The 19,658-nt window shown below is 40.9% G+C and overlaps 1 protein-coding gene across 1 annotated transcript in view; it reads left to right on the forward strand.

Annotated features, from left to right (window-relative positions):
- Positions 1-19,658, forward strand: part of pawr (PRKC, apoptosis, WT1, regulator) — a 64,965-nt gene that overhangs the window by 37,443 nt on the left and 7,864 nt on the right. The window contains exons 3-5 of the mRNA XM_030440200.1: positions 4,814-4,939; positions 12,973-13,007; positions 17,752-17,875. Coding sequence (XP_030296060.1) covers positions 4,814-4,939; positions 12,973-13,007; positions 17,752-17,875 — 285 coding nt within the window. The remainder of the gene's footprint in view (positions 1-4,813; positions 4,940-12,972; positions 13,008-17,751; positions 17,876-19,658) is intronic.

Below are 19,658 nucleotides of genomic sequence, written 5' to 3' on the forward strand. Positions count from 1 at the left end.
AGGGCACTGGCAGGGTGACATGGCAGCATGGATGTTCATATTTGATCTTAACGAGGTTTTCTGAGAAGAGGCTGGAGTGTCACAGTTAGGACCAGACAACAAACCAAATTCACTGGATCACCAACATCTCTTCCTACCCTTAAATGTAAACGTATTGCAGTTTGATTTAGGTAAATAGTCTGAATTCCAAATAATAAAAACAGCTTAAGTGGTAAAAGTAGTGGTAACTGCCTCTATTATGGCAGTGCTGCTGAACAGTTCAAATGTATTTGTGCTTTACTTGTGTGTAAATGAAAGACAGGATATAAGAAATAACGTACAGGGAGAATTTGGAAAAACTGTTTAAGTCATCCTTGAGTTTCTATGAATAAAATATGTTTAAAGTAAATTAAAATGATGTAAGACTTCTTCAAGGTTGACCTCCGCTTGCAGAATGAGCTCCTTTATTGCTATGATGAACTTAATGAACTCGCACTCTGAATCATGAAATATCACGTCTCTTAATACTTCTTTCAGAACTTAAATGCCGATGTCGATTGCTCCTTTTGACATAAAAGATTTCATGTCTGACATCTGCACAATTCCTCAGTATTATCCAGCCCTGAGTGTGCTTGCTGCTGAACATTTGGGGTCAACCTTTGGCAGCCAGTAATTTCTTACATTTTTATATTCACTGTCCAACACTGCAGGTCTGCAGGCACACAATGTACCCAGCTCACTCAAATTAACCATGAAACAGCATCACTTTGACAGTCACTGAAAAGGCAGATGCCAGAGCAGGGAACTAAAGCACACGGCCTGTTGTTGTGCAGACAAAGAATCAAATGGATTCAGATATTTTCAGCCAGGGGCAGAGGTTTAGAATAGATGATCATTTTTCCTCCACAGAGAGAGAGTTTCCAACCACAACAGGCATTTCAATAGACCGTGAAGCTCTGCTCCAGATGTAGCTTCTTTAATTCTCCATGTGCACAGGGACAGACATTGGTACTACTGAGGCTAAAGCCGGCCAGGATACGTGTTTTACTGGCTTCACTAAAGTAAACACTCTTGTGAGGCCGTGACACTTGGTCCTGTTGTAAACAGGAAGCAGGAAGAGGATTCTGGAAATCTGACTGCTTCTTTTCAGCTCACAGTCTTTTATCTCTTAGATTTGGCATGTTGGTCGAGTTATGTGTGTCGACTTCTGGCAGCATTTTAGAGTTTTTCGCCTAAATTATAGCTAATTGGGAGGCAGTTAATCCTTGATGAATGTATATTGACTCTATTTCCAGAAATAATAGGCTCATTTATGCTCCCTTTACGCACAGAAATAGATCTGTCCATTTCAAACGATATAACCGTCACTGCCAACGTACCTTCATGTTGGCATGGATGTTTGCAGTTCAACCACTGGAGGGCGTTGCTCAGAGAATCAGTCTCGCACAGATCTTCATTTTTCCTTAATAATCGTAACACATTTTATTCCCGTCCAGTCTCCTTTCAACTGTTCAGTAGTATTTGTCTCCGTGCTCAGGCAAAGTAACATTATACAGATTTATAAAACTTTGCATAACCTCTCCTCAACAAGTTCAGCTATTTTTGAAACGTCTTCGTCTTGTTCTGTGTTCATGTTTCGCTTGAACTATTGGCTATTATCTGTTGGTCCGTACCTGTGAGCTTGGACAGGTGAACCCAAAATACAGACAGAAGGCTCTATCCTTATGGGTATCTGACGATTAGCGTAAATAAGCTTAAGTAAGTCAGTAGCATTAAAAGGTTTTGTATATTTTGAACATATTTGAAAGCCCTGGTGTCGTAGAAAATGTGATTCTATCGTGCATAATCTTCTGTATCTGGGGAGAATGCACCCAACAAAAAAATTACCATTTTGGAAGGAAAGGTCGATGCAATACTTCTATAAAAGTGTAATCCACATGAGCCACTTTATCTCATTCACACTGGTGCAAAATATTCCTCTAAATATTGAATAAACACTAGATAAAACAATGTCTCCAGTAAGACAGTTAGTACAAACTGTACTTTCATATACAAGTTTACACAGTGATACTAAAGATCGGTGCTTTGTATCTCCTTTTGTGAAAACATGGCTCCAAGTATCCAAGTCAGTACATCAATCAAACAATCACTCATTAATCCTTCTTCACCTTCTCTGCTTATTTCCATCGTCCAATTGGCCAGAAAAATACACAGACTCATTTTGATGATGTCAGGAGCAAAAAAATCCCTTATATGGTTGCACGCAGATCCCCCTTTTCCCTTTATTTGGAAAAGACGAAATGCGGAGCAATTTGGAATACTGGAGGGCAAAAACGGTCTGCATCTCGATCCAAAATAAACGTTGAGATTCCCAATTCCACATTTCAGGCAACTTAAGGCATAGCAGAGCTGTTAGTCACTGTGTGTTGACACAGACGAGCTGCTGTTTAATTTCATTTTTCTTACCTCAAGCCCTCTGCTCTTTATTTCCCACATATTGGTCTTAATCTTGAAATGTCGGCAACCATAAATTATTGCAAGAAAATATTTGATGTTTTGATTTGTGGCAGTATGTGCACAGATGGATGCGGTTAAAGTACAAAACAGTGAGATTTGATGCAGGAGATCTGGAAATCTAAAGCTTTTTGACATATTAATTGCAGGACTTGTTTCTGTTATTGTGTCCACCCCTGTTTACATGCATGTTGGAGATGAAAGAGGACTGAGTTACATCAGGAGAAGTAGGAGGAGAGTGCAGGGCTCAAAAAGAAAAGGGTCTGGTGATTTCCCAAAAGACCACTGATAAACCGTTTGGCAGGAAAGGCCTTGCAAATGACTGCATTCCTTGTTAACCTTGTAAGGCTATTTTTACCACTAAAGAGCCTGTTGAGCGGGCACCTTTTGTTTGGCCTGCAGTGTGAAGCAGGAAAGACCGGTATGCATTGTGACCCACTGGGAGTTTGGCCCCAGATCTCTGTCTCTCGTCACGATCCAGCCATCCATCCTAATGTCGAGCTGTGTTTACGCAATGCATCTTCAGTGCCGCAGACAGATGAACCCGGTAACTCCACAGCACAGATCGCGGTAAAGTAATGCAAATAGGAAGCTGAGGACGTGCACATATTTCATGATGAAGCTAAGATTACAAGAAGTAGAGTTGGAGGTTTTTTCCCAGGCCATGTGCAAAATCTCTGCCTAAATAATAAACGCTAACTCCCCACTCCTCTGTCAAAGCGATGTTTGCTCTCTGTGTGTTTGTACTTGTCTTTTATTGTGTTTTCAAGGGACATTCCACTGGTCAGAAATCCCCCCTGACTGTCCCCAGGAGGTGAAAGGCCCTCGAACAGGCCGTCTTCCTGTTGCCTGACCAGAGTCCATCTAGTGTTTAGTGGTGTTTGAGCTGCGGCTCCTCAGGGATTCCTGGAAGTGAATGTGATCATGTCTTAAGAGGATTAAGAAGGGACCCTGAATGTGTTCAGCCAGAGGTCAACATCGCTGTTATGGTGGGAATGACCTTGCCTGTCACCACGCATCTGTCAGTGCTTTACTGTGGACCGAAGTGACCGAGTTGCTGTCAGCTTTCTGCAGGGAGCTGATTTATTTGCTTAATATAAGTGAAAAACTTGATTTCTTAAAATCAGAGGAAGGCGTGAGAAAGCAGAAAAAAGACAAGGACGCTGTAACTAACCAGCAAGCTATTTACTACTAATTTATGTGGCTTCTTCTGCCATATAATAATGTCGGAGGAGATTTTGCTACACACTCTTTGAAACAGTAGGGGTAGATATCACAATAATATCGGGATAATTTGATATTGTGACAGGCATGTCAGCAAAGAAATCCCAGAGGGCAACTAGTGAACAAATATGTCCACAGAAGTTCTTGTTTTTTGCTGCTGACAGTCTCAGATAGTTTCTTCGAACTATTTCTAAGTATTTTGTTTAACCAGAAACAGCTGCCATGACGCTCTCGCCAACTCCACCAGATTCCATTTACAGAAATACATCATAAAACTGTCATTATCTTGTTTCTGTCTATTTCATTGCTGTTCAGAGGGGGAAAAACACTTTAACAGGACATACTTTGATAGCTGAAGTTGCCCTCTCGGTTCAGCCATTGCAGCCCATGTAATGGCTAGTGGCTCAGATGATCTGCTGGACCATTTGCAAAAACAAGGCCAAGGTTTATCATCTCTGGTGTTCGCCTTTGAATGGACCATCAATATTCATGGTCATGCCTCTTTGGATCCAATAAAATAGAAACTAAACCAAGGCGTAAGGCACTCAAATGAAAAATTGTTGTTTATGGTACATTTGTATGGCAAAGAAGCTGTTGTTACTGCATAACCCGTTCTAACTGCACTGTAATTCTACAAAGAATAATAGTAAATATCTTAAATATGAAGCAGCAAAGGTTAAAAAATATTCCCGGGATAGTGAAGAAATTAGATTACTGACAAACTGCATGTAAACACAGGTATCAGAATGATCTTAGGTTCTGTTCTGTTTTGCAAATGCTATTTTCTAACAAAACAAGTGGCTGTTCTCCATTTCATGAATAATTGCTGACATATTTGTAAGTCTTACAGCGCTTGACACATGCTTAAGAACGGGTTACAAACAACATTTGTTTTGATAAATGAAATGTGTCAAAGTGATCAAGAATACAACAAACCCAACACTGTTTCTATGCATATAAACTACTGATTTCCTTTTTGCTTGATCGGGTTTTAGCATATAAACTGATTTTTCTTACGTATTCCACCCAACGACTGAACTAACAATTTTTGTCTCTGTTCCTCTTTTCATCTATCATTCTGTTCGTCGTCTCTCAGAGCCTGGATGAGCTGGACGATGACGACTTAGGAGAGAAGGAGCGGAGGGAGGAAGAGGAGCTTGTGCAGGCCAACACTTTCCAGAACGAGTCCATGACAGCTGACCCCGTCAGCGGACACCTAATGGTAAGAAGTGACATGATGGGAAGAAGCAGGAGGAAGCAGGAGACAGATTACATTTTCTCACATACTGTACCTCCTGTGGTACCATGTCATGTGGTAGTTCATAGAGAGGTCATTCATACCCAAAAAAGGCCTTTCTTCTTCTCTGCAGGAGGGCCTGTGTATTTCAGTCCAGCCACAGGCTCATGTGATGTTCTATTTTTCTCCACACGTTACTCGAGCAGACTTCAGTAGAGATTGATAAATCGGTGCTGCCAAACAGAGGCACTGTTGCTCAAGGAGACGCCCAGAGAGCGCAGGAGCTGAGTGTGTGTGAAAAAGCTCTAATGATGCAAAACCTAAACAGTGTCTTGGCATTTCATCATCACTGTGAAGTTAGTTGAAGGAAAAAGAAACACCCTAAAATGCTGTTAAAGCTACTTGGAGAGATGGTTCCTCTGGTGGTGTAATTTACCTGTTTCAAAGCTGGTGGAAATGGACAGTGTGGCATAGACTTGAGATATATCTAATGCAGCTACTCGTGTGCTGGCAAAAATGGTCTATTATTTGATTTGCCAGGATTTTGGATCTTCAATTGAACATTTAATTGACTCTTTTGTGAAATATAATCAAAAATATGTACTGGTCACAGCTTCTGAAATGTGAGGGTTGCCACATTTCTCAGTTGTCTATCATATTAAATTGAGTACTTTTGAGTTTTGAACCATTAGATAGACAATTAGAAGATGTCTCCTTGATCGTTTTCATTGTTTTACAAACTGAGTGATTAATTAAGCAAATTATCAGTAGACTTAGAAGAAACAAAAAGCCGTGTCAAATACATCACACAGTGTTTCTCAGTGCAGCTCAGGTCCACAAACGTATTCATCAAACTAAATTTGAAAGCCAGTGTTAGTCTGCTTTGTGTACAAGGTGTCTGGTTCTTAACGGTATGAATCAGAGACTATTGATGTCTCTAATGAGTCTTTTAATCTTGCCAAGTAATTTTGTGTTCATTTCATAGAAGCGAAGTCATGCAGAAACAGTCTGCTCTTCCTCCAAATAAGTCCAGGAGGCGTCGAATTGAATTAGTAGGAATTAAACCAAATCAGAAATGACAAGCTCGTAGAGAGAGAAGGGGAGCGGTAATCCATATTCACCAGAGCAGTTTATGTAATTTCAAGACAGGCTCCTTTCTTTAGTTTTATTGCATTTGAGGGGAATTATTTTTATTTTTATTTTGTGTTATTGCATGCAGCCTTCCCAACTTCACAAGACTGATTTCAATTGATCAGAAGACAGAGGGGAAACTCAACTGGGGAGAAAAGGTGTTTTAGTGTCTCATACCTTCAGAGTTCATGCAGCCCTCCCTTTTCTCACTTTGTTGCTGTTCTCGGGAGGCTTTGCGAACCAATAATGTCGCTATCTGACATCCTACTTTTTCCAGTGTTTTCTTATAAAAGCATCTGTACTTTTACTTGAGTGAAGAGTGTGTATACTTCTTCCACCTCTGTCAGTCACAGAGTGATTTTCACCAAGAAATTGAGCACACAAAGAATATGAAAGCATCTTGCTGTGTAACAACAACCGAAAATCTCTATATTTCTGACAGATTTTTTTTTTTTTGTGCACATAATACAAATCAAACGCCTGTGGATGTAGGTAAGAGTTGTTTTCCAGATGGATCGGCTGTTCTGCATCAGGGGGCTTATTTTGTTTTGGGCTATAACTGTCTGAGGCTGTTTACGAGAAGCGAGGGCTTGTGTATGACATATGTACACAAACCGCACACTAACAGGAAGATTCTGGCAGCACCTGCTAAGAGGTTGCACAGGGAAAAAATGAAAAGCAAAGGGTACAACTATTTACATACGGGGAACTACGATAAACAAACATCAAGCGTTTTTGTTCAATTGGTCAACTGCAGCTTTCCTGAAAAGATTCTCAGTCCGTCATTTGAAACATAATATGTCCGTTCATGCCAGCCGAATCTATTCTCTCCTGGCTTAACGCAGACCAGATGTGGATATGCAGAAAGTAACCATTAGATGTCTCACTGTAACTCATATAAAACTGGCATTCATGCTCTGCTGGGGGTCCTCTGCTCATCTAGAGGCAGTCAGGGAGAATTAGAGAGCATGGTCAGTGGATTTATACAGAGCTGTCAGTTAGACATCTGCAGAGACAGAGCATCCCAAAAATGTGCCGCTCCTCTCTGGCCCCATTTATCAGCGGGGAGACAGGCAATTGCCGTGTCAAGCCTGTTATGATATACAGCATCCAGTCGGGCCTCGTAGCTGGGTATCAAGATATCAGGACAGAAGAAGCAGCTCAACTTCTGTTCAGAGCTGAGGGGCTGTAAACAGTCTGCAAAGGTCTCAGAGCACTTCCCAACCAAAACAAGCTGTAACTCTTCTGCGCTGGCTGCTGGAGTCATAATGGAAACTCCACGACGGATCTTGGATGTGAAATATTTTATCAACCAGTCTTTTTTCCATCGAGCTGTGTTCCATTTTAAATTTGCTTATAGAAAATGACAAGTGTGTTTTTGTGCATGGACTCACATCTCTTCTGTATCTGATATGTGAGGCCCTCTGCAGCCATGTGGTCCTGGTTATCAGGCCTTACCTCCCTCTGGTATGCAGGACCTACAAGGAAACCTGTCTCAGTGATCCAGCAGTCAGAACCATATGGAACATTCCTCTGGATCATCTGCATTAAAAGTGGCGCCAGGTTTTTTCCGCCGCCTCTCTCTCACACATGGAACACACATATTGCAGACAATTCCCATCCAGCACTTTTTAACAAGCACCATTTGCATTTTTAATTAGCACCTTTCTCTCCCCCCCAAAAAAACAGTGTTGATGCAGAGGATCTTGTCTAAACAGCAGGGAAACGTTCACTACCCGTCACATGGCATTTCCACCAAGGAGCAGCAGCCTCTGTGCTCGCAGCAAACTGGATTTCATCGTGTTGCTTGAAACAATATTTGGACACATTCACACCTCTGTTGACTCAAGATCTTAAGGATTACTATTATATAAGCCAACTAAACCGCACCAGTGTTTGTCTTTGATAGGAAGGCTACCAGCAAAAACACTTGAGCTAGCTGCTGAGAAACCACATGACATTTTCACTCTACAGCAGAACTCAATTCAGATCTTCACAGCAGGTAATTAGGGTTAAAAGAACTAATAGATATCAGCATGAAACTTCCCCAGTTAATTGTGTAACTTAGAACAGATATCTTGACAAGTCTAAAATTCAACGCTTTAACATGCCCGGTGTGCTAATTTGCATGCATTTCCACAACAGAAATCTAAACATTAGATAAAACCAGGATTTAAATTGTATTTTAATTTCTTTCACACATTACACATTCACATGTTTTTACAGAGATGTTTCGACATCTCTTTTTATCACTCTATAAATGATAAAAACGTTTCAATAGCCATAAAAACCCATTTTCACCATGTATAAAGGTCAGGCTATGAATTATTCATGACCAAATTCCAAGTGTAGATGGGAAGAAGCCTGGAGAGTTTGGTGAATATAAGTGCCACTCAAGTGGAGATATGTGGCTAAACGTATGTGAGAAAAAATAATCTCAAGATATGGCTTTATAGAAATGTTTTGTAAAGTTTCAGACACATTTAGACAAAAATAGTGAACACACATGCCATCTTACATAAGACTTTAGAATCAATTCTCAGCTATGTCTACTATATCTTATTTCTAAACAAAATGATTTCCTTTCCTTTTTATATAGCACATTCTCTGATATTCTATTGTAAATGATGTGGTAATTTGGATAAATGTCCAGAAAGGAAATCTGAACCAAAGGAAACAACTAAATCTGTGTTGTCAGGATGTTGTCTGTCCACTCGACTGACATCAGAAATGTTATGGAAAGCAGAAACTCAAAATTGACCAGTGAAGTGTTGCCTTAAAAAAATAACATAAATAGAGAAGATGCAGTTGCCGGCTTTACATGGATCACCAGTTATGAAAATGTCAAGAGGTTAACAAGGTTAACAGGACTTTCTACGGATGTTTACTGTGTCGTTTGCAGGTTAGTCTTGTTTTCATCTTCGGCCCTCGATTTATGTGCTGGCATTTTAACATCCATTTCTTCAGCCGACATCAAAGACTCAGACAGCAAGCTCGAGGTTGGCATCTTAATTAAAACAGGGTGTGACAGAACTGCAAAGCATCTCTACTGAAATAATAGATCAGTAAAGTGCAACAGCTGCAATAGGCGGACGTTGAAAATAATATTCAGATGTTTTCATACTAACATCTCCAGTGATCTTTCTCTGGATAAAGACCTTCCAGTAGCGTAGCTTTCCTGGTTTATGTATTTGGCCTGCCTGCTTCCTCCAAATGCCAACCATGCACTTTTATTTGATCATTATCTCTCTCTGTCTCTTGAACTTATTGAATGCCTCCAGTAAAATTGCGATCTTTATCAGCTATGTACAGAGAAATACTCAGTACCCTGAGTTGTTAGCTAGCTGGCTGGGAAGCCACAGATTACCTTTCCATGGACTAAGATGGTATTCCTTTAAATATTTTAAATTTGATAAGCCCTGAAAACATAAATCATTCATGTCCCAGCAAGACATTTAAGTGTGATTTATCATCCTTACAGGTACACATATACACATAAATGCAAAACAATTTGTAATCTGCTCGGTCTGAGTGATAAAGTACCTGTTTTATTGTTGATATTTGTCTCTTTTTATATTCTTAGCAGCTCTGAGTTCCCAAACAGAGCTTATGGGAGCTGTCAGCACAGCTCAGGCATGATAAATAAAGTTGCCCGGGCTCGTAATGTGTGCAGCGAGGAAGTCATGCATGAATTTATTTGACCTTGTCTGGCAGATTCATATCCGGGACAGGGGGTCCCTCACTGTGAAAGACTGCCAAAAGGTGCAAAAAATGAAGTCCGGGGTGTTTTCTGTAAACACGATATGATTTCATTTTCAGATTTTCGTGCAGCCACGGAAAAGATTGGGACGATCCATTTATCCTCATGGTGGCTGCGAGCTACTGTTTATGATTGAAAACAGATCCATGCTACACAGTTTAGCCCACGTATTAGTTTGTCCTTTCTCTAGTTGTCAAATACTTAATGTCACCTTATGCCATGTGGATTTGTGTATCACATACTGCCACTGTTATGACCTTGAGATTATAAATGATTTAAAAAATGTTAATGCAGGAGAAAGAGGAAAAAACTTTATTTTCAGGGTGAATATAGTCCCAGTAAAGATTAGAAAGGGTGGAACCCTGTTTGACACATAAATGGCATTTTGTTTTTTATGCATCTGCAGAAGGGTGGACCTGCTGCTTCAGTGTAACTAGCTGAGACTCTCTGCAGCTCTCAGACTACAAGATAATGAATTAGCATGAGAATCTGACACAGTGCAAGTGATTATTTACAGATCAGATATGGTGCTTTTATTTATAGCACAGTGTTTTCTGGGCTTAGCTGCAGTCAACGCAACTGAACACTGAAGAGGATTTGAAGAGGAGTAATTTATTTTATTCTGGTAAAGACTAGTGTGCAGTCAACATCAAGCATCGACAATCCTTCAACAACCTTTAACCCTGATAACAAAAAAAGAATAACTGAAACAAGAACAAAGACAAAATATTCACTGTTTTTCCTCATCAACTTCATGGACTTTTGTAAATATGTGCTTGTTCTGAATGTGATTGGACAGGAGCAGCACCAGGATTTCATTCACACTAGTCAAAAAAAATTATCTTCTTCTTCTCTTATTCCCTTGCCAGTCAGTTGATGCCTGAGGTAAACCCCCTGTCGATACTCAACATCACATAAGAATCAGTCTCGCTCTTTAGTTTTGACTGCACATATCACAGAGTGCAAATGAGGATTGGCATAGCCTCATGACGTCTGCTGACCGCTGTGACCTCCCTTCATATTATTGTTTTGACGCATACTTCAACCTGTTTTCACCTCAGAAAATCATCAATCCAGTCCACTGACCCCTGTCAGTAGGACAGCAAACTTGGAATATGAATTGCCGCATACAGAATTTCCAAAACTCATGTATTGAAATTTGCAGGGAAATGTGAAAGCAAACAATTACTTCCTACATCGTCCGGTGTTTCCTGTTGGAAGCCAGCAGACTGGGTTTCCAGTTCACTTGTATTTTTAAAGATTTTTACACTAGACTGTAGAAGCCAGAGAGTAGACACACATTTACATTTAGACAGCATTTCTTCTATCCACACTGTGAGATGTATTAACTGGAGGCTCAGTTATAGAGATAATCTGGGTTCACAACTATTTTGAAAACTATATCTCATCTTGAAAAATGTTACGGCGCCTCACTTCTTTTTTTCTGTATTGTCTTTACTTTTTTTTGTGAGTATGTCATCATGATTGCAACATTTTAAATCACTGCTCTGGGAAATTGACATTTTTCATAACTTTCCGACATTTTATTGAGAAAATAACTATCATCAACATTTTTTTTCACAATTTTCTGGCATTTTAAGGCCCAAACGACTAATTGAATAAATGACAACTCATTAACAATTTCATCGTCACTGAAAGTAATTGCTAGCTGCAGCCCCAAACCCCAGTATGCACAGTTTGCTTCTAATATCCTAAAAGTCTCCATGATTAAAGTCTTACTCTGTATCAGACTGAATGGGTTCAGGCTTGGGCTGCAGTTAATTGTAATATTATCAAAATCACAATATGCCCAAGTGCAATATCCAAATCACAGGAGCTGCAATTTTGCTTTTAAAAAGTAAAATATGTGACAACAAAGGATGAAAATTAAGTATTGTCGTACACAAGGATGCCCTGCACTTCAAATCTTGTTCTACAGATTTAAGAGAGCATGTCTGTGTGGTACGAACCCAGAAAATGTTACACTGTGATGAGTAAAAAGGGGGAAAAAATACCATTACCACCAGCTGTGAATCATAATATCTGTCAAAACATCTCAATTTTTATTTTTTTACCATAACATGCAGCTGTAGCTCAGGCTCTCTGGAGTAGACTACACTTGAAGAGTAGAACCACCTGTCAGCCTTTGAATAAATTCCTGATAAGACTAAAATAGATAAGGCTTTTTAAGTGCAGCTATGGCAGCTGTTGGATTACAACAAATCCTAGAAAATGCCAACATTAATCGAATTGCTCTTAAATCCAGGTGTTGCTCGAACCTTTTGTCCTGGGCAGATGAGGTATTACCTAGTGTACAACCTGCTGCTGCTGCTGCTGCACATGGCCTTCTTACTGTCCTCCATCTTAGTAAATCTATCCAGGCCTGAGCCAGGGAGGAGACGGCGGCCGGAATTTCATCCCCAGGTAATGGATGATATGTCACTGAGACGGGAGAGGCTGGCGCATGCTAAGAGTCGGGCGCAACGTTTCCCTTCACCCGCTAAAGCCGAGTTCTGACTGATGGATAGCGGCAGAGCCAAGGCCCCTCAATCAAACCCGGGACCCTTCACTGCACAAGACCTTAGGAAAGACGAGATGCGTATTCATCTCACCCCGTCTGTGACACGCCTCATCTTCTGAGGGAAGCGCTATTGTACCGAAGGCAACTTTATTGGAGCATCACTGCTGTACAGATCTAAACAACCTTTTAGATCATACAATAATGGGAAAAGAAGATAAACATACACCTCCATGTTGCAAAGCAAGATTGCCTTCCAGGCCCCAGGGCTACAGGGCTCCTGCTGAGCTATTAAATGCAACAAAGCTCATCTATATATCAGCTCAGCAGCTGCGATTCACAAACGCTCATACACAACCTTAAGGCGTCTATGAATGCTGCTCCTGATAAATTTCTCTTATCCTGTAGATGGGATTTTTTCCTCTGTGGTGAAGCAACACAACCCAAGGCAGATGAACACAATAGATGATTCCTAAAACCTCATTCTGATATCTCTGAAATTACAGTACGACTTGAAATTAGGGACAAACCTGCAAAACACTGGCAACGACTTAAGATCTTTGTGTCATTGTTTCTGGACTTAAGGTTATTCTTTTCTTTTTGTTTCAGGAAACCCCGAGATCTGGAAGTGGCCGCCACAAGAGGTGAGACTTGTTTTATTGTCCTGACACTGGGAGTTTATCTGCTTCAGCATCAGTAGTACTGTGTCAAGAGACTGAACAGAGATCGGGATGAGAAACAGCAGTTTGAGTCATTAACTACGAGAACAGACTCCCTCTGAAATAGTCCGAGGGCCTGTTTCTGGTGCGTCATTGTTGTTTTCTTCCCCCTTCAGTGCTGCTCTTTTCATAGCTACAGAAAGATGACTGTTTTGAACAGTAGCTCACAGGACACCATCTGGACCTTGGACACTTTGTTCAGTCCATCACTTTGCTACCATAGCTGGCAAGGGTTGTACAAAGTAAATCATTTGCTCTGAAAGGTTTTAGAGTCTGACATGTGTGCTTCAGTTTGGTCGGGATTGTTCTGGCATATGATGAAGGGTTTTAAAACTGAAAGAAAAATAGAGAGCAGAGATAATGGAGCACAAAAATGTGGTCAACATAGATCAACTGCTTCCATTACACTACAGTATCGATTCAATAATAGGCAGATTTTAAAATGTTTTCCATTGCCAAGTGATCAACACTGTCCAACTTCAATACTTATATTGTTGATCCTGGCTGCACTGTGAGGATTGAAGTCCTTTGAGAACCTCTTGTGCGTGTCCGGTGTGTGCTTCCAACCAAACCGTGAAGTTGTGGGCAACCCCAGCAGCCAAGTTCAGCAGCTGACATTCAGTTTGGCCATTTCATTACGGCAGCTGCTCTCATCAGCTGGCCTGGCTACACTTGGATGGTCCGCAGTTCGGCAGCGGATAACCTACCAGGTGGTACTGGGCAGCAAAAGATAGCTGATAGAACAACTTCAGAGAAACCTCTCTCTAATTTACTTCCTTTCTGCCAACCTTCACCTGTCAACCTGTCTCGGTCAGACTTTTTTCAGTTTAATTCAAGTTATTTGTCAGCATAGTTTCTCCGCAAAACTCCCTTTGTATTAAAACCTTTTACCTCATTATCTAATCTTGGAATGAAAGATATGGATATTTTCCAGCCTTTGACGATGTTACCAGAAGAAGATGGCTGATAATTTTACATTGGTCAGGCTCGCAAGACCACTTTTCCTTCGCCATTTACCAGTCTCCTCCCAGCTGTTCTGTACTAACTGTTTATCTCTTTGGAAAAGTAGCATCAAACAAAGGTTTTACACCTCTGTTTGTCATGTGGTCGTGTCCCGCTTGAACTATTGGCTACACTGCTACACTACCCCCATGACCAGCAGAGGTACTGATCTGCTGTTTTATATCCAAAAGCTTTCAGACAACCATACAAAATGGATGCAGAGTGTGAAGTCAAGGCTCCGTCTGTATTAATGCTTATGTTGTCTGACGTTGAGCATAAATTAGCCTTAAGCTGTTCGCAAGCGGTAACAATGTCAACAAGCTAGCCGCTGTTAACTTTCATTTTTGTTGGAGTTTTCTGGGGCTCAAATTGCTCCCCTCGTGATATGATCCACCAAAACAAGTTCCCTGCTGCTGCATCCTAGGCTTTGCAGTGCCCAAGATGATTGTGATTGGTTTAAAGAATTACAAGCGAGCCAGAGTGTTTTTCTTCCCCTACAGCAATGATGCAGAAAGATTTAGCTGTCAGAGACGAGCTTGAATCCCATCACTTCATAAGTTTCACCAAATTACAGATGAAAAAGCAAAACTGCAGCGGTGCCGTTGGTCATCTTGGATAGTTCAGGGAGCCTGGGAGATTAGAGCATTCAAAAACAAAACAATTTTGTGTAAAGGGACAGGGAGATATTACTGATTATGTCTTTAAAATGTCTGTGAATTGAGCTCATCTTTATGTTTTCTTGCCTTTTGTAGGGATAGCAGGTTTCAGAGCAAGGCGGGGTGTTAAGCAGATGGTTGAGCACTGTGTGTTGTGGCTTTAACTTGATCCACATTGACACTTGAGTTTGTGAGAGACATTGTTATACCTGTGGATGTTGCTGTTCTAGGCTCTCCTGTCTAGCTTTCTCCTCCCCTCCTGCTGAGGCTCCCAAGAGTGTGTGACTGGCTCAGCCTCTCTCTCCCCCAGACCTCACCCTGCGGGATGCTAATGGGCCTTGGTGTGATATTTAGTATCGAGGCCATGGATGTTTAGGCCTGGCTTCAACACCTGCTGAGCACCCTAGAGTACCTGTATGTGTTTGTTGCTTGTGTGTGGGAGATATCTCTCAAAACATAATGACATGCATGGATTTAGACACACAAGGCATGGCATTGTTTTGTGGTTGGCTCTTTTTAGGCATCGTCGTCAGGGGATGATTTGTTGTCTCTCTTTGTAATGTATATGTGTGGTGTATTTGCGTGTGTGCTCATGCCGATAAAGGAGGAGTCCGTGAGAGAGACAAATGAAACGCACTTTATCTTGGTGTGGGCGAGTGCCAAGGAGAGTATTTCAAGGACTTCCTCTTGATCAAAAGCGATGGCTGCTGCAATGTTTGGCTCTTTGTAAGAATGAGCGAAAATAAGCTGTTGGTTCTGTAAATGTCAAGGTACAGAAAAACATCGCCTCTGCCTCTGTGTAAGAAATGGAACCATAGCCTCTGTAGAGAAAGAAGAAAAGGTTCAGATAAAGAATTGAAGCCTGTATTTTCAGAGCTCACAATATCCTGAATAAAGTCTGACTGAGTGATCTGTCACGTTTTCATATTGGTGTCCACTAATAACCATAAAGAAAAGTGACTGCTAAACCAAACCACCCACCCAGGAATCTACTGATTGCATGAAGCATTTATTAGTATTTCTGGAGCCGATGTGGATAATCCATTTTAATGTTTCAAAAAATGTTCTTTATTCATCTCCATCAGTTGTTCACATGGTGTAAAAAAAAAGTATAACGCCTTTTGTGGCTCCAGAAGAAGCTGCATGTAATCTGATAAACTGTTTACATTGGTCAGTCTGTGGCTGAGTTGCATTGTGGGTCGTGTAGGTACCAGGTTTTGAAATGCAGTCCACTGGTTGGGCACTGTTGGGCTCATTATGAACAAATGATATCGCCTTATTTATTCTATACATTCTTCTTACTTTTCAAAACATTGGTGCCTACATTACCCAAAATGCAACATAGCCACTGAGTGACATCACTGAAGGCAATTTGTCAGACTGCATTCAGTTTCCTGTGGCGCCATAAAAAGCTTTATACCACTTTTTCACATATGTGGTAAAACTCTCCTGTAAGCTCACTTTAATATGTAAAATTGGTGGAGTTACCCTTTAAGACCGAACCCTAGTGCATTAAATCTCCATAGGAATTAAATGATTTTGTATTTTTGCTGTTAATGTTTATCTCAGAATAGGTAACAATCAAAGCAAGCTTCTTGTGGTTTGATCAGATTGGATAGGCAGTGACCAAAGAACCCGCCAACACACATCAGATATGGATGCATATTTTGCTCAACTCTGATTGGTGCACATTAGTAAGTGACATCACCTTTTTACAGCTGAGCCCCTCCCACTTACGAAGAAAAATTCAGTGTTTATTTCGGCTCCTATCAGGCAAAGTAAGTAGCTTTTGTGTAATAAGACATCAGTAAGTGCTAAACTGCTCAAGGTAGACAGCATTTGTACGTCAGTGTGATGAATTACCTGGACCTCTGAGGCAGTAAAGCCACGAAATCAGCAAAACAAGATATTCCTGCCTTGTTATTTAACCAAATAATGGTTTTACAATCGAATTTTCCAGAATCCTGGACTCCTGTTACATGTCCTACCCCTCCCTTCTATTGTCATCTATCCAGTAAGAGCCAAGAATGCCAAAGAAGAAAAAACAATTATCTATGTTTTGACAGTTTTAACCAGATTGCCCACTGCTGCCTCTTCACTCTCTGAGTTAAAAGCACTTTGTAAAGTAGTCTAATAATGGGGACATCATATTTGGCAGATCCTGAAAGGAGTGCAGATGGTACAAAAGGAGTTCTATTTGTTCTTTGTCTTGCCAGCAGCTTCTCTGTCTGTTTCAACTGTAGAAATATGCAGACAGCCCCCTTCAGACAGTTCAGTGAAGCCTACAGACTCCCCAATAATTTGATTCCCAGGGAGATTTTATAAACCTGGCACAATCTGTTCCTTGTGGAGTTTTTGTTGTCAGGGGGGTGTACGGAGCCGGCAACTCATTCCAAGTTTCCACGTCAATAATTATTGAAATAAGGTCAGTAAGAAAATAAACTGCACATGAATATTCTGACCTGGAATCCGTCTCCAGGCAGCGAGGAAGTAAAGAGGAGATAAGGTTAATGTTCTGCTCAAGCTGCATACAAAAACCTTTAAAAACATTTTATTTTTCCCTCACCAGCATAAGAACAGTGACGCACAAGTTCCCGGACTATTCTTGAGCCTGTTTGAAGTTGTAATATGTAAATTGTTTCTTAATCAGAATCCTTTTTGCACCAGAGTTGCCAACCCTCGACGGCCTTTTCTCCATTAATGGAATAAAAGGCAGAGGGCTGTTAATAATGCATGCCTAATTGAAAGGGCAAAACACGCTGAAGATATTCCCACCTGTTCTTTTGATGATGGATGTGTCATCCCATTGAAGCTTAATAATGTGGGTATGATTCATACCTTCAAACAAGCCTCACTGTGAATACAGTATTGGACACTTTATGTAATGTACATCGCCACAAAATTCACTGTGCTCCAACTTTATTTTGCATGTGAAGAATTTGAAGTTACAGATGCATGAGTGTTTTATTTGTATGAGGTATTAATGTTTTGTGTGTTTGTGTTTGTAACAGCTCTGCAGGGCAGGGATCTGAGGAAGAGATGGGCGGGAACAGCAGACAGCGACACAACCGTCGCAGAGATGGAGGAGCTGCAGCACCAGGAAGTTTGGAGAAAAGGATGGAGGAGCTGGAGAAGGTACGTCTTCTGACCCCGTCTTTGTACTACTGATCAGTTACAATCACCACTGATACTAATTAAAACTGTACCGATCCTAAATTAAAAGATATGCAAACAAGAACCACTTAATTTCACTTATCAACAGCGAGAGTTTCCAGTCAAAAACGACCCATTTGTCACCAAAAAGCAATAGTTGAAAGCTGAGAGGTGAGTAAATGTGGGCATCTGCAGTCAGACTGGACTGTTTCCTAACTGGGTGCAGATGAGTCAGAATACACATGTTGGCAGGTTTTATTAGCTCCCTGCTGTGAGAAGGTCAGCGCCTGTTGTTCCTGAGAGTGCAGCTTCGAACGGAATGAGACTCAAAAGTCCGTCTTTATCAAACAGGCTTGATATTTAATGGGACGTCTTGTTGGCTGCGTCTCTGCGGCCGGTCGAGATACTCTTCCTGCTGCTTTTTTAAATTGGACATGTAACCACAGTTGAAAAGAAAATAAGTCATGTTTCATTTTAGATTCTGTTCAGTGTTTCTTTTTTACTCATCCACTCTGCTCTCATTAGTTCTCTCACTTATTCTCCTTTTGCTCATTTGTTTTTTTTACATTTATTCCCGTCCATATTTTCAACCTGATGGCAAATGAGCAGATAGATTTTCATTGGTCAAGTTGTGAAAGACATGAAGACACGGATTGTCCACCCCTAAAAGCCTTGAAACATTTTTTTTAATCACATTTCATACTTTCGCTTTTCAATTAAATTTTCTGGGAACTTCATCTCCCGACACCAAAGTCTAAAAGCTATTTGAAAGTTGCCAAGAACATGACTCTGTGAGAGGGATACAGAATTTAATTTGATCACATTTCTATGTAGAAAAAAACACCTATAAAATGTCTAGTTTAAGAATAAAGTCTCCTTATTAGAATCAGCTTCAAAAGCCTACTGCTGGAAACTCTTTCTCATGTATGTAAATCCCGTGAATACTCAGAAACCATACTGAGGACATGGTCACAGTGTGTTTTCGTGCTTGCTACTGCCCTGGCTTGAACCAAAACATACATAGCGACACAGACCACAACAACTGTGATTCATCTGCTTGGTAGCATCGTATTTTCCAGCTTCTCCTCAGGTGCTCAGCAGCAGAGTTAATACAGGGGATTGTGACCTGTAGTCTCCCCAGTAAACACACTGCCCACTTCGGCTGTTGCAGTCCCTCCTGACCCACCAGCTACTGATCTTCACAAATGTACACATGTATAAATCCTCACTGTATTGTAGGCCACATGTGTTAAACAGAGATAGGACATGACTTCTGGAGAAATATCAGTAAGTGAGAGAAAATTTGAAGCTCAGTTTCAGAGGGTTTTCCTTCCTCTTCCTCCCTGGAAATGTAAAGTTACACCTTAAAGATTGACATCTGGCATTATTTCCAAATCCCATCAACTTTTCAATGCTCCCCAAATTGTGTGAGGGCCGATCCAAAACTCTTCTGGCCGACTGAAAGCCTCTATCAGCAGCACTTTGTTTAGACAAATTTCCACTCTGAGTCCTTTGAGCGGCCGCCCGGGTTCTGATTTTCTGGCTGGAAACTGCGGCTCAGCGCTGGCAGAAATCCTCCTCAGTGTTGTTGAGGAGATGACCTTTTACAGTGCAGATATGTCTTTTCCGCCTCCACCGTTCCTATCAGGCACTCAACCCCCTCACTGCTGCCACTGTAGAAAGTCTACTCGGAATCAAATGTCACTCGGTTGGCTTTCAAAGAAAAGGTTTTTAAAGTAAGTACTGCTGTGGCCTCGGTGTCTTT

The sequence above is a fragment of the Sparus aurata genome, chromosome 14, assembly GCF_900880675.1.
Source record: "Sparus aurata chromosome 14, fSpaAur1.1, whole genome shotgun sequence".
Lineage (NCBI taxonomy): Eukaryota > Metazoa > Chordata > Actinopteri > Spariformes > Sparidae > Sparus > Sparus aurata.